This window comes from Dysidea avara, chromosome 4, assembly GCF_963678975.1.
Source record: "Dysidea avara chromosome 4, odDysAvar1.4, whole genome shotgun sequence".
NCBI classification, from domain to species: Eukaryota; Metazoa; Porifera; class Demospongiae; order Dictyoceratida; family Dysideidae; genus Dysidea; species Dysidea avara.
Genome location: NC_089275.1, coordinates 5,891,452 through 5,917,340, shown reverse-complemented (window position 1 = coordinate 5,917,340; position 25,889 = coordinate 5,891,452). Strand labels below are relative to the sequence as shown.

The window sequence follows — 25,889 nt, the reverse complement described above, 5'->3', positions numbered from 1 at the left end:
ACTTAGAGGTATGGTTACTAAGTGGTTTAGTATATAGCATAGCGCAATTTGGTATAGACGTGTGGAAATTCAGCGGTGAAATGGATTATAAAATCTTAACGCAACAAAACATTTATATGCTATGCACACTTATATATATATATATTACATAAATATCAATGGCTGTTGTTGTATTCCTAGGCGGAGTTTATTCAATTGTGCAAAACCTTGTATAGCTTAGTAAATGACTGTCCTAATGAGGAGACGCTATATCAAGCCATGAACAGATTTGCTAACAAAGTATTACAATTGGGAGAGGCCAACGTTGAATTACAGGTACGCAGTGAGCCAAACACACCATCCACCAGCCACACTAACTTGGACGCTAATAAACTAAAACAACCAAATGAAGAGTCAATAGATGGTAAAACTCCTTACCATCAACTAGTATCAGCTGGTAGTGAACAACAAAAGAACAAACCCAACTTAGAAGAAAACAATACTGAACAAGATGGTCAAAAAACAGAAACAGGTAAAGAAGCAACTAGTGTAGAAGATTCATCATCTTCAACAGAAAACGATCAAGTCGATGCCGGTGGTCTGAAAAGTAAGAGAAAAGAATCTGCAATGGTTGAACTGGAAATGTCAAGTGCTAACTGGTTTATAACTTGTCATCAATTTATCAGTGGTCTCTTGTTTGAGCCTGACTTGTGCCAGTTCTTTGCTGAGCAATCGTCCATCGACCTCACCAGCAATAGTATGGCAGAAGATGTAGTGTCTCCATACACAAAATCAATAATGCTACCACATTGATGTGAATATACTACAGTATAGTTTATTACTAGAAGAAATTTGTATATTTGGAAGTTAAGTTAACATAGTATAAAGAGGTGTATTATAATTATTGTGTATGTGTATGCAGTCATTACACATGTATAGGAATGGATATTATATTTTCCATGTGAAGGATGCTATATTATTTTAAATGCCATTTATTTTCTAAGGACATAAAGCCTACATTACTATTTGACACTGTATACATTTCAATCCTCTTCATGTGGTCATGAGCAGCTATGGAGCCAACATGGCAAGCATGGATTAGGGGAGCATGGAAGGCTGAAGCACCTCCCCTCCAAAATTTTAGCTAGAAAGATGGTAGAAGCAGTACAGGTGCAGTTACATCTAAAGTATACATGGGCAATGAAAACATGGAAAGAGTCAGAAGAGAAGAGCTAATCTCTTATGGGAATAAAACAGATGAAACTGCTAATCATTGATATACTCTAATATAACAGTCAACTACTCTAATAGAACATCCATCACTAAAATTCTCTGAACTATAATTATAAAGAACAAACACCAACTCTCCTAAACTTCTTGGACTTCAATTCTGAACTCAAACCATCTACTGCAGCATTTATGTTGTGCCATTTATATCAAAGCTAGTAACCACTGCCAGAAACTAATGATTGCACTTAGTTTTAAGGTGGTTCACGATGTTTGAAGTTCGGTCAATATCAGAAAGCTCAATTTACAAAAAAAGAAAAATTCTGTGAGGGCATACCCCCAGACCCCCTAGATAAAGCATATTCCTCATTCTGAATGTGCTTCTCACACTGCACACTACTGGTTGTATCCACCAGTTGCTATAGATGCCCCTAGCTTAGCATCACCCCCATATGAAATCCTAGATTCGCCCCTGACATGGTATATTAGAAAATATATTTTACGATCAAAAAATGCCATAGCTACCACCAGGAGCTCATAAGCCCCAGCCTGCTACTAGAGGTAACCAAGGCAGCCAGCCTTGTGTATAAGAGAACTGATTTTGAATGAAAGAAATTTCTTACATTGAGTTAAAGACCACCAGCAAATTAATATGGTGCCAGTTAATACCTACAATAAATCATGATGAGATCACAATTATGCAAATAAATGTATTGCCAAATCTGCATGTCTTGCTGTAGTACAGAGTTTCTGCTGACTTCTACCATGTCATCAGTTTGCAATGCTATAGAAAAGGTCCTACAGTGTAAATATGGCATAATTATTAAGTCTTGTATCTCAGCATGTAAACTAACTGGTCAAAGAATACAGGTGGGAGGTTGGGGACTTGAGGTTCCAACTATCACATACATGTACATATACACTTGGTAGTTTTGATGGGGCACAGTTTAATTTTGCAGATTTGCTTGGAAGATACCTTAAGTACATGTACCTTAGGGGGCATCTCCAAACTGATTTTGGTACACTTAACGTCATGACGCTACCTTCAGACCCCTCCCCCCCTTAGTGTCACACCATGAAAACTATGCACTGGCAATAGAAGCACAAAACATATTCTTTACCTGAAAATATAGTCTACAAACAGTATTGCTGCTTAATCACATCACTTTCTCTATTACTAGTTGTTTACACTATAACTGCTTTAATAAGAATTTATAGTGTCATGGGCTGAACCCCCCCCGTATCAAAATCAGTTTGGAGATTCCCCCTTAATAATAATAATAATAAACTGTGATAATTTGATTAAAAATTTAATGGACAATTATATTGTATGTTCATCAATTTTTTTGAAAAATCTTAACTACCACTAAGACTTTATGAAAGTCTAACCATCCAGTTTTTTTTTTGTTCTTTTTCACTGCACATACTATGCACTAATAGTTTTGTGTAGCAGAGCCCTAAAGAAATATGTTTACCAAGTTGTATTCAGAATAAAATAAAAACAGATTGGACCAAAGATCAATGGCCACCTCATGCAATATTGTTAGAATCATAGATTTCACACTAGTAGTTTTGAGATGATCATAGAATGCCCTGTGTGCATTTGGTGTGTATGATTTAATACATGTTAAAATAAATGATACAACTTTCCCGTCATAAGATACATCTCAATGTGTTGCCATATAGAAAATATTTTCAATTCATGAAATATAGCAAAGAGCACAATGATGTGCATACAGTGTGTCATATCAAAATTTATTGAAGCCATAAACTGTATGTATCAAAAGCTACACAATACCTCAGAAAGGTGACATTACCCTACAATACATGCAGTTATTTAGGGTGAATATCTTTACTTCAACGTTGATGGTACATGATATTGGGATAGTTATAATGAGGTGGCTAAGAGTTTGGATTGATGTTATAACAACTGTGAAACCACCGTACCTCAGTAGAATTAAGTCTGCACTGTTACTTCCCCATACGTCATTGTCATTGTCCGGAGTTGAAAACATCCTGCCATTTGCTCTTGCAGTGTATCCTTCAACTGTTATCTTGTAGTTTTCACTTGCACTTCCTAGATGTAAAACAAGGAGCCATCTCTTTTCAAAGTCCAATCATCCGATCTGGTTGATTGATTCATGATTTACTCTCTGGAAATTGGCAGCTACATCACATTGGATGGATGCAAAAAATAATAATGAACATGGATGCAAAACAGAACTCATGGACACAAATGCAACAACTTTAATAAATGACAGAAAAGATGATTAGAAAAATGAACGATGGTCATTAGTAACTGTTGTATCATAGCAGCTCTTGTGTTGGCATCAGAAATAGCCCCATATTTCGTGACTTTTATATCAAGAAGTAGCCCCATGTTGGATATGTAAACTTTGTGGAACAGTCAGACGGTCATACTGACAGTTAAAGGGAGGAAGCCTGTATACACATACAATCATGTAAATCAAGGAAATTTTTAAAAGGTGATACCAGGATATGTACAGTTATTTGATTGCCACATTAGTTGAATATGTGTAGTGTGTATAGTACAATACAAAGAAACGATCGAGTGTACTTAGTTAGGCTATACAGTGTAAGGTGTACGTTTAATTGTACATGTGTAGAGAGTGGACACACATAGTCACACCCCACATACTTCTGATTGGGCCATGGATATTTCTACCTAAGTCGTCCTCAAGGTAGAGGCACATGCATGTACGCAGATTTCTAGGTAGAGGATTTTTAGAGTGAACTTGTGAAGAATTGTCTAATAACTATTGCCACTGCCTGATCATGACCCGGGTAGGTCTGTAGGTTGAGTGTGGCACTGAATGGGTGTATTGCTTAGGACATTATTTTACTCTTGCTTAGGGGACAGAATTACTGCTAAAACTACACTGGAGTTAAACAACTCAGAAAGTGATTGCCTCAGCCCTACACTGACATACATGAGGTTATGCTTGCATGGTGCACACATATACTGTGCCAGTGACATAAATCCTCGCATAAACCAGTTAACATGTACCTTCCATATTGAAGCTGCTATCTGGTAGCTTTGCTGATCTCATATCATCTCTTGCTGTTAGACTAGATGTCCGTCCTGGCCATGGTTAAAACATAGTCACTCGTAATGTTTTGTTACGTGGAGACACGGTTATATCGCCTGTACAATAAAAATAATCACGTGCTGACATCAGGTTGGGTGAGTGGATCCCCACACGTATAATGCCTCGTATAAAAATTCCTACACTATCATACATCAATAGACAATTATAAGTACTCATTTTTTCCAAGAACAATACCAGAATGGAATGGACTACCACAAGACATCATCAACCAACAAGCTATTGACAGCTTCAAACAATTATTATACAATCACTTTTAATTTAATGTACATTAGCACTTATGCCCCAGGCGGGCTCTGCTAATAAACAATATAATAATATAATAATAATAATAATATAATGCCTCGTATAATGCCATACCGCATTGTACCACAGAGGTTTTGAAATTGCATGATACACGACTACGTCGCGCATGTGCAGCAACTAGCCAATGAAATTTAAACAACATATTTGAATTTCACGAAGAGTAGATTTTATTGGCTATATACGATCGTGCCACTTGAATCAAGCAACCTCAAAACCTCTGTAACATATTGGAATACAAGTACGTTAAGTGGGGCTGAGATATCGCCTGCCACTAGGAAATGAACCGATCAGTTGTAGAATGGTATGCACGAAGTACTGTCAACTAGGACTCAACAACGGCTCGCGCAAAGGCATGTGCATAGATATTATATACTACGGCATGTGTAAGTGAATCTGTGAATGTATAATTAGCGATTTGTATGTAGTCTCGCGTGGCCAGACCGTTTTTTTCTCTGTCATCCGGGCCACGCGAGACAAATTTGTATGTGCTGTTTAATCAAGGCCACTTAAATGACTTTAACACAGAAATATTGTTGAATCAGTAATTTGTAATTGATGAAATATTTTAAGAGCACTGCCCCTAGGATTAGGAACAGTGCTCTTAGGATTAGGAAGATGCGTAACTAGGGTTAGGGCATATTAATTTTTTCGATGCGTCTAGAGCTCCGGCAGCCGGAGGCTCCGTCAGTTCATCACGTGCCAAAGATATCAAGGGGGCGCCGTATCAGTAGCCGTAGCACCATAGATACTATACGAACATGGATTGGAAACACCTTTAGGGTTCGCCAATACATTGGAAAATTTGTTGAAATGTACTGGTTGGCTGTTTGGCTTTCTCTCGCTTGTTTCAAGGCTAGTTTCAAGGCGTGGACATTCCTTTTACATTGTTTATTGTGTAGCGTTTTGTACTGAACAAGAACACAGCTTGTCTGTGGACATTGGAGGGAATATCATTGGCGACAGGTGAATAATGCAAGGGGTAGTCACCTCCATACCACCAATTGATGCGCTTGCGACCGGGATCAATATTTAATCAAGTGATCAAGGGGTATTTTTGCAGTGAATCAAGTGATCAAGGTGTCCGCAAAAGTGGCGATCAAGCACCTTTGGAAAGCTAACTTTGAGCAACACGAGAATTTACTAAGCTTTTACGGTTGACGATCAAGAATCAAGGCTCTTGGAAAGATGAAATCAAGTGATCAAGGCGATATTTTGGTGATCAAACTTTTTTATCCTGGTCGTGAGCGTATCAATTGGCAGTATGGAAGTGACTACCCCTTGTACTGGCAGGTACGCGTTAGCAAATATTTCAGCAGCATCGTTACCAGCTATCTTAACATAGCCTCTATGCCACAACCAAATAAATGTTTGATAGACTTAAATGAATTTTTAGCCAAAGACTTTTTCGACTTGGGTAAAACAATTGCCCAAAGTAGTGCCTGTTTTCTGTTGTTTTATCCAAACAGTCTGAGTATACAGTGAAACATTGGATATCTGGTTAGCTAAAGCCACTCTACCTGCTACAAGTGAAGCTAAGTACAGCAAACAAACGATGCTGCACTTTTTATTTCTACAGGAAATTTGCCCAACCGTGATGAAACACTATACTTCACCTTATAACTTGCATCTTGTTATGCTGTTGTTTGCTACTTGTCACCAGTGTCCATAACCAGTCCAGCCTCCAATTAGTGTAGGTGCTTTGTAACCCAGCTGTAACCAATAAACACTTTGTAGCTTACAAGAAATGCAAAATGTTCCACCTGTAACGACTGTAAACTTTTCACGCAGCACCGTAACGAGGATGGTCTATGATGTCACTACGTAAATAATATGGGCGTTTCCAATCCATGGTTCGTATATTATCTATGGTAGCACCAATAGTGCTGCGTACTTTCAGTTGAATACCACCAATCTGCCAATACTCTGCACTTGAGGCCAGCTTGACCCACTGAAGTGGAAGAAAGTACCGGAATAAAGCGGAGGACTGAAAAGTGACTGGTTTTCTACAGGGGAGAAAGTGCCCGCTGGGTTTTTAAGTCAGTGTTTTAAGTAGGTACTCCTCTAGTATAACAAATCTTGCTTAAGCTTCAATGTTCCTCTGAATGTAGAGGGAGCTTGCATGGCTAGATAGCTGCCAGACTAATTATCAAGCTAGGCTGAGTCGTGATCATGTGATTAAATTGGGTGAAGCCAGATTATAGTATACTACTATAGAGTTTGATGTATCAGTGTTGCAGCTATAAGACCATTCACAAAACAAGGAAAATTTTAAGCCTTTCAAGGAGGGTACTTTTGCTGGTTGAGCGTGCTATTTAAAGGTCAACCTGCTTAAAGCTTGAAATTGAATTTAAGGACAAGTGAAAGTTAATGTGTTACTTTAATAACAGGCTTAATTTTAAGACACTTGGGCTCTTGGATATCAAACTTAATAGTCAGTTCAGTACTACAAGTGTGAAAGTTAATGTGTTGTGTGCATGTAGTTTTAACCTGGGAAATATTTACATATTAGCTAGACTGTCTCAAGATCGAACTGATCTGCATACAGTGTAATTATCACTCACAATTTAAGGGGTGTATCTGAGATTTTGGGAAGGGTATTACATCATACATATTATAACTGTCGTGTCGGGGGTGATACGGTTCGCTCCTGGTAGCAACTGCTCGTGATTGATCGACCACGCACGGATCCCACTACTAACATCCTAATTAAAGCCTTCAAACCCATGCGACAGTACACGTGATACAGCATTACATAATACATTACAAACAATAACAGTTAGTCAATTCTCGACAATAACATCAAGTTGCAGCTCTCCAACATGGAACAATTTCAAGTATTGCTCAAGTTCCCCTGTAGTCAAAAGATCAACATTTGAAACAGTGAAACAAACTTTTTAACAAATTCTCCACATCAAGAAAAATGGAGTCAACAGATTCGACTCCAAAGTTTTACATCCCAATTCTGTAAAGTGTCCACCAGACAGAAGTTCCATTGTATACACACATATCTACTGTATACACACACACTGTCATTCTGTATACTGTCTATATATCAGGAAACTGATTATTATTTAGTTGTCATTTACTGGCTGCACCTTTTATGGTACACAGTTAAAATCCATTGATCATTTGAACTATAACTATAGTAGGGTTCGATTAAGAATGATTATCAATGATTACCAATCATGTACAACAGCAAATCATACAAAACTACAACTATAAGCCTAGCAAATTTACAACTGGCCTACGTGTACAAAACTCAATAATAATGCACAATACTACACGTGAGCCAGATTAATCATTACATTCTTAAGATACTACATCTCCTCCCTCTTAGTTTAATTGTTACTAGGTGACCAGGGTCTCCTTGGCTTCGGCACTCGTGCAGATCTTCTCAGAGGTGGCTGTTCAACTATTGACTGTTCAGTTTGAGCTGGTTGACTGTCTGCCACTTGAGAACTACTTGCTGGTTGAGAGTCACTTGGTTGAGAAGAAACTTGTGGAGGATCCACAAGATGTGAAACAGCCAGTCTGGTTTTCAACTGGTTCGCATGACGGCGCCAAGTAAGGTTTTGCCCTTCAATTAAAACTTGGTACATCACATTTCCAGATTTCTCTTTGATTATACCTGGAACCCATCTCTTTCCTTCCCTGAAGTTTCGTACCCACACTAGGTCACCTATCTTGAAACTTTTCGGTCTGGTCTGTAAATTGTAATGTTCTTCTTGTCTCAGTTTAGCTTGTTGTAACTGAGTTTGACTAGGGTGGAGGAGATCTAGAAGTGTCCGTAATCGTCGTCCATTCAACAGTTCTGAAGGTGTCTGACCCGTCACTGAATGAGGTGTAACTCTATATCTTGCAAGGAAATTCGTAACACAATCTTGAACTTCTTTTCTTGAAACAGGATTAGCTTTCTCGACACTGTTCTTAAAAGTTTCAACAAGTCTCTCTACTTCCCCATTTGATCTAGGGTGGTAAGGGGCAGTGGTTGTGTGTAGAATTCCACGTGAACTACAGTAATCGTTAAACTCACTGGCTGTGAACTGAGGTCCATTATCTGAAACGATCTGCTCCGGTAACCCTTGTGCAGCAAAGATTTGCTTAAGCTTGTTAATTGTGGCTGTGGCACTTGTATCAGTCATTTCTAACACTTCTGGCCATTTACTGAATGAGTCTATCAGAAGCAACCACATCTTGCCTTTGAATGGTCCAGCGTAGTCGATGTGAACTCGTTGCCAGGGATGTAGTGGCAATTCCCACTGGTGTAAGGGTACACGGACAGGATCTCTCCCAGCTATGGCACAACCTCTACAACTCTTGGCATGAGTCTCAATAATAGCACTGTCAATGTCTGGCCACCAAACATGAAGCCTTGCCAATGACTTCATTCGTGTCATGCCAGGATGTCCTGAATGGAGTAGTTGCATCACTTTGTGACGGTATTTCTGTGGAATCACTACCCTCAGCCCCCAAAGTAAACATCCATTGTGAATCGTCAATTGTGTTCTCTTGTGAAAGAAAGGGTGTACTTTACTGTCCACTGCACTAGAATAAACTGGCCAACCATGTAATGTATAATTAAATACCTGAGACAAAACTGGGTCTTGAGCTGTGGCCTTCCTAATTTCTTTGTCAGTCACTGGTAATTCATCTAACTGTTGTGTTTCCACAGCACAAACAATTTCTTCAGCGTCGTCAACCCAGTCTTGGTCTTGGTCCAATGGTAATCTGGACAGAGCATCGGCATTGCCATGACTGGTGGAAGGTTGGAAATGCACTTCGTAATCATAAGCAGAAAGAGTTACAGCCCATCGTTGCAATCTGCTGGCAGCAATTTCAGGAATTCCTTTCTGTGGATGAAAAATAGTTAACAATGGTTTGTGGTCAGTGTATAACTTGAACTTCCTACCCAACAGATACTGCCTAAACTTCCGGACACCATACACTATACCCAGTGCTTCTTTCTGGATTTGAGCATAATTTTGCTCGGCCTTGGTCAACTTACGAGAAGCATACGCTATTGGTTTCTCTGTACCATCAGGAAAGGTGTGTGAGAGGACTGCACCCACTCCAACAGGGCTAGCATCACAAGCTAAAGTTAAAGGCAATTTGGGATCATAGTGAGTCAAGGAATCTGCTGATGTCAGAGCCTCTTTGATCTGATCAACTGCATTGGTGTGTATATGGCTCCAGTACCACTTCTTATCCTTGTGTAACAATTCATGAAGGGGAGCACATTTGGTAGCTAGGCCAGGTAAAAATCTGTCATAATAGTTTACCATTCCTAGGAATGACCTGAGCTGCTTCTGATCTTGGGGCAATGGCATGTTCTGAATGGCTTCAATCTTGTCTGTCATTGGACGAATTCCATCCTTATCAATAACATGCCCCAGGTAGCTGACACTTGTCTGCAGAAATGAACACTTTGATTCACGAAGCCGAAAACCACTGTCCTTGAGACGCTGCAGTGTCTTCTGCAAGTTTGTCGGGTGCTCCTTTGCAGTGTTACCTGTAACAATAAGGTCATCTAAATAACATGCAACACCAGGAATACCACTAAGAGTTTGCTCCATAACTTTCTGGAAAATAGCTGGAGCACAACTTAACCCAAATGGCATTCGCTTATAGCGATACAACCCTTGATGTGTGTTGATCACAACCAGCTGCTTGGAAGCATTGTCCAGTTCAATTTGTAAGTATGCATCAGCCAAGTCTAACTTGGAAAAGTGGACACCACCATTCAATTTATGAAAAAGTTCTTGTGGTAGTGGTAGAGGGTAAACATCATTCCTCAATACTGGATTCAATGTGACCTTGAAGTCGCCACAAATACGCACTCTACCTCCAGGCTTTCTGACTACCACTATTGGTGTGGCCCAGTCTGACTGTGTAACTTTCTCAATCACTCCATTCTTTTCTAGCTGGTCTAATTCGGCTCCAACAGCAGGTTTGATAGCAAATGGAAGTCGGCAAGGTTTACAGTACTTAGGCACTACTTCATCACGAAGTGTGAGTCTTGCTTGAGCAGTTGTGCAAGTACCTAAGCCTGGATGAAAAATGTCTGCATGGACTTCCAATATCTGTTTGACACTGTTCAACTCAACTTGTAAGGCAGCAGTGATGCTGAGCTGTCTGGGAGTAATTGTGATGTTGAGCATTGCTAGCCCATCCCTGCCTAGGATGTTGACTCCCTTGTGTGAAACATAAATTGGCAAATTGGCTGACTGACTTGAATCATCTTCACGTATCACTGTGGTTGTAAAGTAACCCAAGGGTTTGATGGGTTGGCCTTCAAAAGCTCCAAGAACTCGTTCAGTCTTGGGTTTCTCCAAGTCTTGCCAGGTCTTCACATTGATAAATGTTAAGGGTGAAGCTGAGTCAAGCATCAAACGTAGGCGTTTCTGCATCTCTGTGAGGTGTAAAATTTGAAACATTGGAGGAATGTCAGCATGGGGTTGTTTATCTGACTGAGATATGGGAACAACTGCTGACTCATATGACTCCTGGGGTGTTACAATCACAGCTGCAGATCCACAGACTTTGGCAATGTGGCCAATTTTTCCACACTTATGACACTTGGCACTGTAAAATCGACATGATTTCCGAGCATGATTTTCCCCACAACTGGCACAATTGGTATGAGTCTGTTCTTTAGAAAACTGTCCTGTGCTAGGCTGCTGTGTTCGCTTCCTGGGCGGTTCTGTTCTGGATTTGGACCTTGGATGCTTTCCACTGTTGATGGGTGTCACACTTGTCTGACTTTCGCATTCAGAACGTTTCAGGGCTTCACTCTCTGCAGCTTCAAATGTAGTTGCTAACTGAAATAAATCATCCAGAGATTTGCTGTGGTCCTGGGTCAACAATTGTTGAAGAAGGCGTTCATTGCGTAGTCCCATCACAAACTTGTCATGAAGATTTTCGCCCAATGCTGCTTCTGCCCACTGGCATGTAGAAGCCAAACGACGGAGTTCTGAGAGGTAAGCGGCCAACGACTGTTTGTCCTGCTGTTTGTACGAATAGAAACGGTAACGTTCTGCCAAGACGAGTTTCTTTACTCCAAACTGTTTGTTGAGCTTAGTTCTCAAGTCGTCATACGTCTCTTCCTCTGGACGCTTGGGTGTACAAAGCGTACACAACAGTTTGAAAGTGTCAGATCCAATTAACGTGCAAAACACAGCTCGCTTCTTATCTGCGGCATTGTCACCTGTAGCGTAAGAACTGATTGACAACCACTGATCAAAACGACGGCTCCAAGAGTCCCATTCATCACGCTTGGAATCAAACTTTTCCATCTGACCCGACTCCGCCATTCTCGTCGCCAATATAGTAGGGTTCGATTAAGAATGATTATCAATGATTACCAATCATGTACAACAGCAAATCATACAAAACTACAACTATAAGCCTAGCAAATTTACAACTGGCCTACGTGTACAAAACTCAATAATAATGCACAATACTACACGTGAGCCAGCCGTTATGAAAATTTGCACACATGCACACGCAAACACACACGTATATTTGCATGCAAATGCATGTAATCAAATGCATGTGTGTGCATGTTAGTATTTGGCCCGATTACACACATGCATTTCCAAAGCTGTTGCATGTAAACGCTTGCATGTGTGCAACTTGTGAGCAGTTTAGCAGTTGAGCGACTGCATGCATGCAGCTTGCAAACATTGGCTATTTATTTCATATTTGTATTTCTTTTAAATTTGTAATTCACATCTACAAGAAATGCGTGCAATACAATACAAAATTACAAGTCAGTTACAAGCCACAAACTGTCTGTTTGACCTCACTGCACATAATTTTTTCACAAAGATGATCTTTCGTTGAGCTTTGTCCAAAAGCAATGTAGAAATTGATACAGGTTCAAATACTCTCAATCCCACTTCTTGTCTGCTTTCATTTGTACATTTCTGTAGTCTTTAAATCAAAGGTTAAGAGTTACACTCCCTCATTTTGTTACAGAAAGCAAAGAAGCCATAATGAACAGTAGCTGTAGTATTTTATTCATGTTTAGAAATGTTTCTCCACCTGTGACGCACAACTTTCAAGGAGACTCAAGACGCCAACCTCAGCAACTCAAGGCGCCAACTTCAGCTGTACTTGTAATGTCATGTACTGCTACAACAAGATTTCTTGTAGAACATCACATCCCACTAACAAAGACTACTTGTACAGGTTGTCAATAGTAGCAAACAGTTTGGGCGCAAATTTTAAACATTTGTTTGTTCTCATCTGATTGGCTATTTCGTACTGTATACTGCATGTAAGCAGAAAGAGAACAGACTGCATGTGTGTAATTTGTGAGCAAACTAACCCCCTATTACAGCTAAACTTATGAAAGCAAACTGCAAGCATGCAGTATGCAAGCAAAAAGAGCACAATTGCTATTGTATGAGAACAAAATGCACACGTGCAATATACAAGTAAAAGGATAGCATGAATAATGCTATTGTAAGAAAGCAAATTGCATATGTGTAATATGATAGCAAAAGAACTCACTAGGTTATTGCTACTGAACTGTATGCATGCAGAGAATATGCAAAGTTGTGCTATTGTTTTGCAACCATCTTAAGAGCACTGCACGCGTGTAGTTGCAAATCGCATACAAGTTGCACACAAAATTTTCATAAGGGAGATTAATCATTACATTCTTAAGATACTACAATAACAGTACAGCAAAGAAGAAATTTCTTAAAGTAATTAATGTTTGACTGCTTCGTGAAATAATCTTGGGCTACCTATTGGTCAGCAGATTCTTCAAAGCATGAGCGGCATATCCATACTCTGCTCTTCGGTGATCTTTTGAGACCAACACAATTAAAGCCGTGGTACCATACTAATTAAGCAGCTTTCACAAACAATTGAATTCTGTTCATCGTCAATTATCTCCCTTGTGCATCTTCCACAATACCACATGTGTGGGATTGGCTTGTATTACAGATACTACACTGTTAATAGCTCAGTGCCCATGCTTCCCTGGTGCAATACTTCCTGCACATATCTAAGCAGACATTTTCATCAGTGCATGATGATGAAACCATCTCAGGTCTCATTTCTACGTCATCCTCTTCTATAATTCGGCTCCCATCTATGGTGTCCTTTGCAATTTGTAGATCAACAAACCAGGTTAAAATCACTAAAAATGAAAACATCTTCCAAGATCCACACAGGTTATTTAACATACATACCAAGTTCCTTTTGCTTAGCACCTTTGTATAGGAATGACACAGGCCTGCTTCCTCTGGATTTCTTTCTAGGGAGACCAATAACAGTCTTGTCAGCTCCTTTAGGTCTTCCTCTCTTTCGCATTTTACTTGGTAACCTAATACTTTGTAACTCTGTGGATGCAATCAGATTGTGATAAATGTTTTGCAAGTTTGTACCACAGTTCTGATACCACCCCTGGTAATTTACTGATTGCACTATTTCACATACACACACACACAATACACACTACACATACTATACACAAACATGTACACACACAACACATACTGTATTACCGTAAATCAGGAAAAATTCGTCACCAAAATAGTTTCATTGCTGGCTGTATTGATGAAAATTAAAATGAGGAATTATTTTTAACTATTATACGGATAATTCACGAATTAACAAAAGCTAGTTATTCCGTCAAAATTTTTTTGTTGATTATGCAAGCGACAAAAATATGTAGCGTTGAAATTTTAATGGACGAAAATTTTCTGCGTCGAAATTTTCCTGATTTACGGTATGTGTACACTTGCACAAAGCAAATGCAAGAATCAAACCCTTCAACTACCATACTACGTACATCAAAATTACCTAGTGGACACTGGGAGTTGTAACATCAAATGGCTACCAGGTGTTAACTCACGAAGCAAATGCCAACTATCCATGTCCCACAAAGCGGTTGAAGGTTGACTAACAATACCTTCAAGTGTGAGACATGATATAACCTCTTGTATTTTATTAGTCTTGCCCCAATAGGATTCGACTTTTAGCACCTGAGTAGCGCAAAGTCATCAGGTCCCCACGAGCAGTTAAGTAATGTGAAGAAAATTTCTTGCTCAAGGAAACAACAGTAACTGCATAACCAGGTACTGAACCTAGAATGTTTTGACTATATTGGGCAGGTGCTCTAGCCACTTGGCTCATGCACACACACACACACATACACACACACATACACACGCACACACCATTTACATCATTGCTTCTAGTTTGCACTGTGTCTACCAGTGGTACAGGCTGATATCCTATGCAAAATTTGAGTAAGTAGTCAATAAACTACAAAGTACCTTGATCATGATCATCATTCTTTTCCAGTATGTGATTTTCTGTAGTGTTTACTTCACTATTTCTTGTACCATCACTTTCATTATCACCATGGCTGGTACTTGATCCACTACTATTACTACAAACAGCATCAGACTGTGTTGTACATGTACCTATCAATAGAGTTCATTGCATAAGTGTTGAAAATGTTTGTCAGTCCACACTCGCCAGCATTCTCAACAGCTTGACTGCCTTCATTCCTAGCATTTTGATTAGCACTGTGACCTTCACTGACACAACCAACAAGGGATTGACTTGCAGTAACAACAACAGTTCCTCTTTGGTCACTGCAGTGCTGATCTTGAGCTGTATAAATGTCATAAAAATATGAACAAATACGGGTGATTATATACCTGCATGCACAAAGAATTGCATCCCTTCCAGATGCCCATATATCTCTCAAGGTCTGTAGCAAAGTGTACCTTCTTGTGAATTCAGTCATGCCAACCTCGGAAGAAAGAGAAGCTAACTCCACAGCAACAATATGGCTTTTATGGTATTTCTGGTGCTGTGTTAAACATGACCGTTGTGGTCCATGCCCAATACTTGAAATCTGTACATACAATTATAGTGAATTTTATAGCTGTATAATCATATACTACTCACACTGCTTGATGCCTCAACTGTTAATTCTGATTTCTTATAGTAAGCATCTTTCATATAATCCTTTGTCCAACGTTCTGCAAGAAGTGAGGGAGTAAATAAAGGGTCTTTCTTTCTTTCTCGTACAGCAAAAATATGATGACAGGGGAGGTTGGTGGTGTTCCAAAATGCACAGTGGCATCCGTTGACTGTCACCTTCAAAATCCCTTCCGATGATGAAATATGGCATTCTTGATGATGTTCTGAGACTATGGTGACCTTTCTCCACAATGAAAGCTGCTTAGATACATAATTTAATATATAAGGTGTGAGAACTGAGGAGTACTCAATTTCTACAGGATCTTTCATATCAATCCTCTTCTTCACCATAACCATCAATGTGCAGTGATCCCTCTCATTCCGTAAAGTTGACAGCAGAGCACAAAAGTGTTCAAAAAAATGCATGAGTGTGCTGTACCTGTACAATGATTTATAATTTAAATTAGGATATCACTTAAAATATACATATATTCATCTATCCATGAGCAAGACCACAAGAGGTGTATATTAAGGATGTGCTGGTTGAGGCATGCAAACTGAGTAATTATACTGTTTAAGATTAGGTATAAGTGATCATGGTACATACATTGATGAGAAATGTTGAAATCATTGCAATCATACTACCGTGCAACGATTTGTACTAGTACAGTATACAGTACATGGTAATAAGCAAGCACACTTATATAATATTTCTTAGTTATCATTCTTTCCCTAACTTGGATAATAATTACAACAGGGTGAAACCGTCTAGAAAAGTCCCTATAACATGGTGAGCCATGGTAGTTATTTCTAAATATCTCAGGGGTGGTCCACAATTTTCTGCTTTTTTGCGAACGTACAAAGAGTACTCTTTTTTCTAACCCCCTCCCCTCAGCCCAAAGCGTTCTGTATAAATGTTGACACATGGATGTATTGTATAGCAGAACAAACACATGGATACTTTTTTAATATTGCAAAATTCATGTTGTTTTGTCTTTTAGGCATCTTATCATTTTGATGCTTTTGAAGCTGATACCCTGAAAGAAACATTCCTACACACAGCAGGCATTAGTACCTGATGCACATTTGCAAATGTGTACATACACATCATAGAAACAGTTCTTGGCTATCTTCAACGTGTTCATGTAAAACCATCCCAACACTGGCAGTAGCAACAGTAGTACTAGTTTGTTGGGTATTCACCATAGTCTGAGGTGGACTGGAGTCAGGAGATGTGGGTACACTCTGCAGAGACAGATTTTCTCTATAGGCAACCCACAACTACCACAACTAAATGTAAACAAATTAGTACCCACATAATCCAGCCTCCCATACCCAACAGTATTCCTAAACCCACAACAACACCTTCTGCAGTAGAAAACAAAAGCAACAAGCAGTGTAGTTACAAGCTATTCAGTTGTAACCGTTTATCAGTGTTAATTGCTAGGCTAAGCGGGGGGTCCTTCACATACAAAATCCATCGACAATATTTCAAAATATGGAAATTTGCCAACCCAAATTTCTAATTTCTGGATAAATTTCTACCAAATTTCTATCTTAGAAATTTTTGAGTGCTACGAAGTTGTAGCTTGAGTTGTAGTACTTTCTGTGCCTTAGGCTACTGTATTAGATGAGCTGTGGTTTCAGCATGGGTTCAAGCCTAGCCAAGCGGTTCACTAGCGGTCTGGTAAGCCATCGTGACTCTATCGCGGTTGGGGCGAGGGTGCCAGTGCATGTGACCTCTCAGGAATTTGAATAAAACTTGTCAGTAATCCATGGACACACCAAAACAACTTATACTGTGGCCTTTGCACTGTGGGAATCGAATCAGCTCGAAAGTATACAAAAATGCACGAGAAGATTACGGACACATGTTAGTACGCTTATAATATAGATGGCGCTATATGTCTTCTATTGACAGTGACCCCTCTTCCTTGCATGGCTTTATTTTATGGCTTTTTTTTTTTTGGCTAATGTTGCTTTAGCCTGACAGATTCACCACAGTACGTACAATGTACACATCATGGACTTACCTTTGTTCTCCTTTGTGTCCTATTTCTTTTTGTTAACAGCTGAAGGTATCAATTAGCTGAACTGTTACTTCTCTTGAGAAAAAGAAAGAAGAAAAACTTCACTTTTAGCTGTTTTCTCAGTTACCAAGTCAAAGGGATGATACAGTACACAGTTGTGATACTACAAAAACAGTGTACAAACAGTGTACGTCAGATTTACAAGACCAACAAAAACAGCCAAAGGTATCAGTATGCATGACATGACTGTAGCACAGAATGGATTGGAAAATGGACTTGCAAAAGCAATAATTGCAGCAGTTAATTTGAATAAAAATTTAAAAAATACGTACTATAGCATATAATTGATGGTATCTTCCAAGCTTGTTTCTTGGATTGCATGTCACTGCAACAGGTTTACAGCCATAACATGATGAGTATACTGCTTCTAACCACTGGATTTCAAACTAGTTTCAAGTGCAGGGGTTATTTATTTCTTTTAAAGCTTTACAGCACAAGTGCTGAAGGTTTGTAGGACACCTGGTCCTACAGCCTGTTTAAAGATTTTATATTAAGTGTATTTGAAAAGTTGCAGAAAGGAGAAAAATCCATGACTGTACCTGGGCAGCCTGGCAGCCTGGCAGCCTTGAATCTGCATCCTATATCAGTTCAAGCACTCTTCAAGATTGTGTTCAGAGGTTTGCATAAGTCATAACTGCAATTGTTATTGTTTTAAGACAACTAAACATGCAGTTAAGCAATGCATAGATATCTAAGGCAAGTTTCTAGTCCATTAGTAAGTCAGTTTCCAGTCTGTTAGAGGAGATATAGAAGGGTGCTTACACACCCCTCTATTACTTCTGCATTCAAGTATGCATGCACATATGCGAGTGCATATGAGATAATTATGGTATGTGCTCAAAGAAGTACTGCTACTATATAAGACTGGATCTGCATTTTTAACTCCATTTTAATTACATATTTATCTACATAGGAATGGTCAACCAAAGTTTCAGCCTATAAACTAAGAACGTTCAAAGCAAACTGGTAAAAACAGAAAGATTGATTTGTACAGTGACAAAATGGAACTTGAAAATAAATTGCATGTGCTTAGTTCAACAGTCACAACTTACGAGTACAATCAACACGACTTTCACTATTACTTTCTCATAAAATTGATAAGTAATTTATGCCTTTCAGCACTACAAGGGTAAAATTTTGAAAAAAGTGAGAGTGAATGGCTTATTGAACATGGAGCATACTAATGCTCATATCTTCCATATCCTTGGGAACATTGATGATAGTAAACAAAGATTTTTAAACTTTGGGGAATATGATTTAACATGTTTTTGCACTTAGCACCTTTCTTCATCATGAAAACAAGTGTTCAAAAAATTTACACAGTTTTTATTGTTCACAAATATTTCACCCATTGTATCGATTTAATACTGTAAAATTAGGCTTGTGAGAAAATGTGGAACACTTGCAATTCCGGTCACATGCACAATAAATTAAATATTTGGTGATATACGTTACTCAGTTACATAAAATGTTTTACCTTCTATTGCCTTCAGATAAGAAGACAATTTTTCCAAATCATTTCCATCCATTTTCCGTATTGAGTGCTTTATATTGCTGATATCTTTTAGGGTAACAATCTTCCCAGTTGATTGTGATAGGTGCTGCTGAAGTAGCTTATTGTTCACCCTTAATTTTAACAATTCAGCAGCTTCATTCCGTTCAGATGGTGTCAACTTTCGTTGTCGGGGTAAATGATCGTAAATAGCCTGTTAGAAAAAAAATTACATGTACACACGTAATAGAAATAGCCCAATGCATGATGTAATTATTTTATAACACACTGTACCTTGCTGACTTCATGATTGTGAGTATTGCAGACGTCTGTGACCTCCAGGTACTGGCCATCTTCACTTAAGTTAAGCTTTATACAAGCTTTGCAATTCTGCTTAATTGTGCTGCACATAATTAATATTATACGTAGCATCATCAGCTAAATAAGTTTCGACCACTTAGTTGCTATATCTGTGACAAGGTCTCTGGCCAGATCCTTTGCTGTGGAACGGCTTTCCACCAAGATTGCACGTAAGGTGCAAAGAATAATAATGTAATTTTTCATTTGCTTTCTGTATTCTCTTCAGTGCTCTTTTCTGAGCAGCATCCAGCATCCGCGAGTCAGTGTAGGCTAACTGGACATTATTCCCTTGTTGGTATGCAGTAATCTTCTCCTTCAGCTGCTCGTAAGACAAAAACTTCTCACCAAGAACAAAGTTTATGCTGTCGCACTCCACTTCAACAGTCCCTAACACTCCCTCCCTCTCAGAGTCACTTTCTTCCATTTAAACCTCTATACAGCATGATACAAGTACAGGCGACTGACGGCCCAGTCTAGTTCAACTGAAATACCGTGTGTTGAAGTATCACATCACACGATGGAGTGACGGAACTGTAGCATTGGCATGGCAAACCACCTCCGGCTGCCGGAGCTCTAGAAACACCCTAATATTTTAGCCATTAGGTTAAGGTTAGGGTATATTTGTAACATTAAAATAGTACAAAAACAAGAGGTGTAGCCAGCAAGCACTGGTGGTACAGAGGTACAATGTAGTGCTCCAAACCTTGAGGTATGTGGTTCAAACCCCTTGCTCCTTTTAAACCAGGAAGTGGGCATGCAGCTGGTTTACTGAAAAATTGTTCCGAAAATTGTGTGTGTGTGTGTGTGTGTGTGTGTGTGTGTGTGTGTGTGTGTGTATGGTGCCGCTCAAATGTAATGCCATCCTTTGAGAGTGCACAAAATTCAAAATTAAAGGGCGTAGCACTCATTTCGCTTACAAGTATTCATCCCACACGAAACAGGATGAATGCTCTTGAGCGAAACAGGTGCCACGCCCTTTAATTAGAAATATTTGTAATCACTTGTACTTTACTGAGGCGACGTTGCATTTGAGCATATTTGTTTGCCTTTCTGCACCCACGTGAGCAAAACTTTGCTAAAAACAGCCTTTATGTGAGAAATAAAGGCCACATATATAGAGCCTGTATTAAGCCTTTGGATATGGATGAAGTGAGTTTATACAGATGTGGTGAAGGCCTTTCCCAGTGGGCTCTATAGATGTCAAACAGCCGAAAAATAACACAACTAGCTGGCCTCCTAGACTACCAGCTATAATGATTCCTTTAAGTTAAAAGAGGGTTGGAGAGGAGGGGGGCTGTTCCTATTACTACAACTGTGTTTCTTAACTATATAAGTGTAACAATCTTTAATAACACTCTGAATAGCACTCACACTACAGTCACAAGCACGTGTACAATCTCGAATGTTCCATACATATATATTCTCTAATTATAGATGCGAACTATTACAACTATTGGTGTGTGCATAACATCAGTACTACACATGTCCCCCCTCAGTAGAAGCTTGTCCTCAAGCTTAAATTCAAGTTGGCTGTTCTATGTATCTTAATGGTGGCCGTCTGGTTCTCACCGGATATCTTCGAGAAATTTGGTTCTGGACTATTGTCTATATAGTGGTCCACTTCAGGAGGCCTCCAGGTTCTAGTCTGGTCATTGTGCAACACAGTAGTATCACTGGGACTTGGTTGAAGTCTGTGGCGGAGTCTATTTACATGAACAACCTTGGATGTAGTACCATTAGAGATCTCCATAACAAGTGGTCCTTTCACTGCTGTTATAGTCCATTTACCATCCCAGCGAGGGTCTAACTTCCGTGCTGTGGGTACTGATAGCCACACATGATCTCCAACTGTAAAGTGCCGTGTTAGTGAGTGCTTGTTATAGTTAATTCTTTGTCTGCTAGCCGATTCTACAAGATTTGCTTCCACAAAATCACACATTTCAGCAAGTTTTGCTTGCAGGTGGGATGGATATGAAGCAGTATCAAAAGAATTGAGCTGTTCAAAAGGGATTGGCTTCGGGGGTCTTCCATACATCAGCTCAAAGGGAGAATATCCGGTCGAAGAATGTATGGCTATGCGGTACGCATATAGCACTAGTGGAAGGTACATTTCCCATTCTTGCTTCACTTGAACATACGAGCGCAACATCTGCAATAGTGATCGATTAAATCTTTCGACCATCCCATCTCCTTGTGGGTGGTACGCAGTAGTATGGGACTTGCTGGTTCCAAACGCCTTGAGAGTTTCTCTGAGAAGAAGACTTTCAAAATTACGCCCTTGGTCTGAGTGAAGGACTGCTGGCATGCCTAGTGAACAGAATATCTTGGTAACAGCTGAAACGATTCGAGCAGCAGTTTGATCTGGCATTGGAACTACTTCCACCCACTTTGTGAAATAGTCTTGTAAAACAAGGAGGTAGCGGTTATTGTTTGATGACACAGGTACCTCCAGAACATCAATCGCAACCATTTGCCATGGTCTTCCAATTGGAATACTAGTCATAGGTGCTCGAATTGGAGCAGGTGGTTTGGACTCATTGCACTTGACACATTCTCTACAATACTGCTCAACATCACGTGACATTGATACCCAAAAGGCTTCCTGGTGTAACTTATGGAGCGACTTTTCATAGCCTAGATGGCCTCCAACAGGATCATCATGACACCGACGCACAGCATCAATTTGAAGGTTAGGAGGGAGGAGTGGTACTGTAACCATGTTAGCTGAAGAGCTTGGGTGGTACCGTCTGCACACAACACCACTGACCAGATGTAACTGTGACCATAACTGCTTATATCGATGAAGTGGTGGGCATCGCCATTGTCTACCAGACGGTGGAACTGAACCTGCCATCAGCGTGCTGTATATCTGAGTGATTGTAGGGTCACTCTGTTGGCTCTCCCTAAGCTGGTCCAATGATATTGACGTCATTGTGAGTGCTGCAACTTCTGTGACTGGCTGCTCCCTGCGGGACAGTGCATCTGCATTGGTATTCAAGGCACCCTTTCTATACACAATATCAAAATCAAATTCTTGTATAGCTATTGCCCAGCGTTGAAGCATACCTTCCATTTTCTGAGATCCCAACCATTGCAATGGAGCATGGTCGGTGACAAGATGAAACTTTCTGCCCAATAGGTAGTGCCGGAACTGCTTTAAAGCATAAACAATTGCTAGACATTCTCTTTGAATCACACTGTAGTTTTGTTCAGACTTTGAAAGCGTACGGCTAGCATAGGCAATGACATGATTGTTCTGTTCAAGGACTGCACCGAGGCCATAAGCACTAGCATCTGTTTGCAATACAAAGGGGTTGGCATTAATGCTAACATCAGGATATGCCAGAACAGGAGCATTACTAAGGGCACATTTCAGCTGTTTGAAAGCTGTATCACAGCTTGCCGTCCATTCATAAGTAACCCCTTTATGTGTAAATTAGTCAGTGGTGCTGCGATAGTAGAAAACTGAGCAATATATATAACGCCTATAATATGATGCGAGTCCTAGAAATTTACGTAAGGATGAAGCATCGGTTGGAGCAGGCCAATTGTTGACTGCTTGGACTTTGCTGTTATCTGGAATTAAGCCCGATTTGGTGAACTGATGACCAAGATAATTCACCTGTGACACTGCTATGGTGCACTTGCGACCCCGGAGAGTTAACCCTGCCTCACTAAGTCTATGGAATACTTGCTGCAAGTGAGATTTATGGTCTTTCATATTCTTGGAATGCACCAATACATCATCAATGTAGGTTGTAACAAAAGGAAGACCACGCATAACCTTGTCCATGAGACGTTGGAAGGATCCTGGCACTCCAGTGAGACCGAATGGCATCTGCTTAAATTGGTACAGTCCCATACCAGGGCCAGGACAGAAGGCCGTCTTGTGAATGTCTCCTGGATACACTGGTAACTGCCAATAGCCACACTGGAGATCTAAAGTAGTAAAGACTGAGCATCCTGCCAATTGATCCTGCACCTCATCTACAAGTGGGAGAGGATAAGCATCTTTAACAGTACGCTTATTTAACTCCCTATAATCAACACATAGGCGTATTTCACCTGATTTCTTGGGCACGAATACTGCTGGTGCCATCCATGGACTGGAGCTTTCTTCTATAATGCCTTGCTTCAACATCTGGTGGATCTGTTGTTCTATAGTGGCTTTGTAGTGTACTGGAATCCGACGTGGTGGGACACGCACTGGGGACCCTTGTGTGGGTATCTGATGACAGGCAAGAGTAGTAGACCCTGGAACAGTATGAAATAAATTATTGTACTCGTTCACTACATCCATGAAAAATTCTGGGACATGTGAAGGGTATTCATAGGAGGTGGGTCCCCCAAACAATGGAATGACAGCCTCATTAACAATGTTTACTGCAGGATCCTCCACAGCCATTACTGCACAAAACTTAGCTCGCCTGAGTCGTTCCGCCTGTAAGAGTGGTTCCACTTCTGCAGTAGTGTCAGGAGGATCTGCCAGGGACGTCGACTTGGAGCTACTGAAGGAGAGTGTAACAGGATTAGTGGAGAAGTCCAGGATAAGACTATGTTCCTGCAGGAAGTCAACCCCCAAAATAACTGGTGTGATTAGCTTATTCACAACACTGAACTGGTGAGTGATAGCTGATGTATTTACTCTGATAGATAACTCTACACAATCTATCACTTGTAGGGGTTGGCCAGATGCAGTAACAAGATTGTGTGGTGGTAGTGGGAGGTGCTGATCAGCTGTCACAGTGGATAGTGTATCTTGCCTGATAAGTGAAATAGTTGAGCCAGAGTCTAACATTGCTTCAACCAATTTACTACCAATAGTGATGTTTATAATTGAATTATTATATCTCACTGCTGCAACTGTTATAACATTATGGTGGCCTAAGGTCGGGGACGCCTGGCGGCCTGACCAGACATCCCGTTGAAGTTTCCCTGGTTGATTTGCCAGCAATCTCTTTCGATGTGGCCTATCTTGCCACAGTTGAAACAGCGACGGGGTGGGCGTGTCTGAGACTGGTACACCAGACATTGACGCTGAATGTGACCAGGCTGGTTACAATAAAAGCAGCGTATAACTGGCTTCCTTGGGGTCTGGTTAACTCTAAGTGCAGCTACTTGATCAGTAAGCAGGGCCATCTGTTCACGCAAAACCGAGAGCTCATTTGTTTGCTCTACCATTGTGGCTGTTTGCTGCGGCTGGCGATTCTCCATCGTAAGTAATAAACGCGCTCGTTCCATTACTTTATCCAAGTCGGAAGTTTCACCTGAGGCACGTATTTGCATGCTAATTGGATTGGGTAAGCCCGCTAACAGCTGGTGAAGCAAAAGCTGCTTACGTGCAGCTGCATCGAGTCCTGGCATAGCCCCATTAAGCAGTTTCTTAAGATCATGTAAAAAAACAGATAATGACTCACCGGGTCGAAGATTTCGTTGGTGAAATTCTTCGAGAGAAATAAATTCCATCGGCATCATACTCTTACACAAGTGCTCCTTGGCCTTCTTATAATCTTTCTTGTCGTCGTCGCTCAATTCTAACCAAACAGCCAAAGCCTCTCCTTCTAACAGTGTCGGTAGTTTCACAGCTTTGACTTCGTCGTTCCAGGAGTTGGCGGCACAACATATTTCAAATCGCTGAAACCACTCCGTAACATCTCCAGTGGAGAACGGCTTCGGAATACTGATGTGTCTCTCTGCCATTAGAACCGGCCTCTGCTACCAATGTAACAATCTTTAATAACACTCTGAATAGCACTCACACTACAGTCACAAGCACGTGTACAATCTCGAATGTTCCATACATATATATTCTCTAATTATAGATGCGAACTATTACAACTATTGGTGTGTGCATAACATCAGTACTACATAAGGATGAATTCCTAGTGTTTATACATCTTGCGTTTCTAAACACATTTTGTAGGATCGATGTTTGTGGTATATGCAAGGGTATTAGTGGTTATGAATTTGCAAAAAAAAAGTTCACAAAAAATTGCAACTAATTTTAAACTAGAGTAGGGACAATAGCAAGTTTTGATACCTATTTTGTCTGTTTGGTTATATTTCTTTATTGCTATAGTGATCACTACTGGTTACACGCTAGATGAAATCACCAAACATCAGTTCTACCTGGAGAAGTCTCTTCTACCAACATTATGTTAGTAAATGATGTTATTGTACCATACTATAGTGGATCCTGTTGATGTGGACACTTGACATGTATGTATGTACATGAATCCAGACAATTATTTAGTTAAGGTCCCAAAGTATCACTTAGTATGTACATACTGGACATCTTGATATAATGGTCAGCCCCATGAAAGGTGTCCATAGTAAGGTGGTGTGACGCTAGTTGAG

General features: G+C 40.0%; 3 protein-coding genes and 1 long non-coding RNA gene across 7 annotated transcripts in view; 2 read left to right on the top strand and 2 right to left on the bottom strand.

The window, feature by feature from the left end:
* The window catches only part of LOC136252339 (TBC1 domain family member 9-like), a 35,407-nt gene extending 34,441 nt beyond the window's left edge, over positions 1-966 (top strand). The window contains exon 28 of the mRNA XM_066044762.1: positions 181-966. Within this exon, the coding sequence (XP_065900834.1) occupies positions 181-792 (612 nt within the window). The 3' untranslated portion in view covers positions 793-966. The remainder of the gene's footprint in view (positions 1-180) is intronic.
* An 886-nt stretch (positions 967-1,852) lies between these two features.
* LOC136254140 (uncharacterized) lies at positions 1,853-4,620 on the bottom strand. Its single transcript, XR_010700335.1, has 3 exons — positions 4,235-4,620; positions 3,154-3,373; positions 1,853-2,004 (listed from the first exon to the last, which is right to left on the bottom strand). It is a non-coding gene; the product is annotated as an uncharacterized lncRNA (long non-coding RNA).
* Positions 4,621-4,775: 155 nt separating this feature from the next.
* The window catches only part of LOC136252338 (uncharacterized), a 45,629-nt gene continuing 24,515 nt past the window's right edge, over positions 4,776-25,889 (top strand). For all 4 annotated transcript variants that reach the window (XM_066044760.1, XM_066044758.1, XM_066044759.1 and 1 more), the window contains exons 1-2: positions 4,776-5,023; positions 25,612-25,689. The gene's annotated coding sequence lies outside the window, so the exon portion shown is untranslated. The remainder of the gene's footprint in view (positions 5,024-25,611; positions 25,690-25,889) is intronic.
* Positions 24,417-25,232, bottom strand: LOC136252861 (uncharacterized). Its single transcript, XM_066045436.1, has one exon. The coding sequence runs from the start codon at positions 25,230-25,232 to the stop codon at positions 24,417-24,419; it is 816 nt and encodes a 271-aa protein (XP_065901508.1).

Bases quoted from the DNA above. Each gene is read 5' to 3' on its own strand.
- LOC136252861 (XM_066045436.1), bottom strand. From the start codon at position 25,232: ATGGCAGAGAGACACATCAGTATTCCGAAGCCGTTCTCCACTGGAGAT.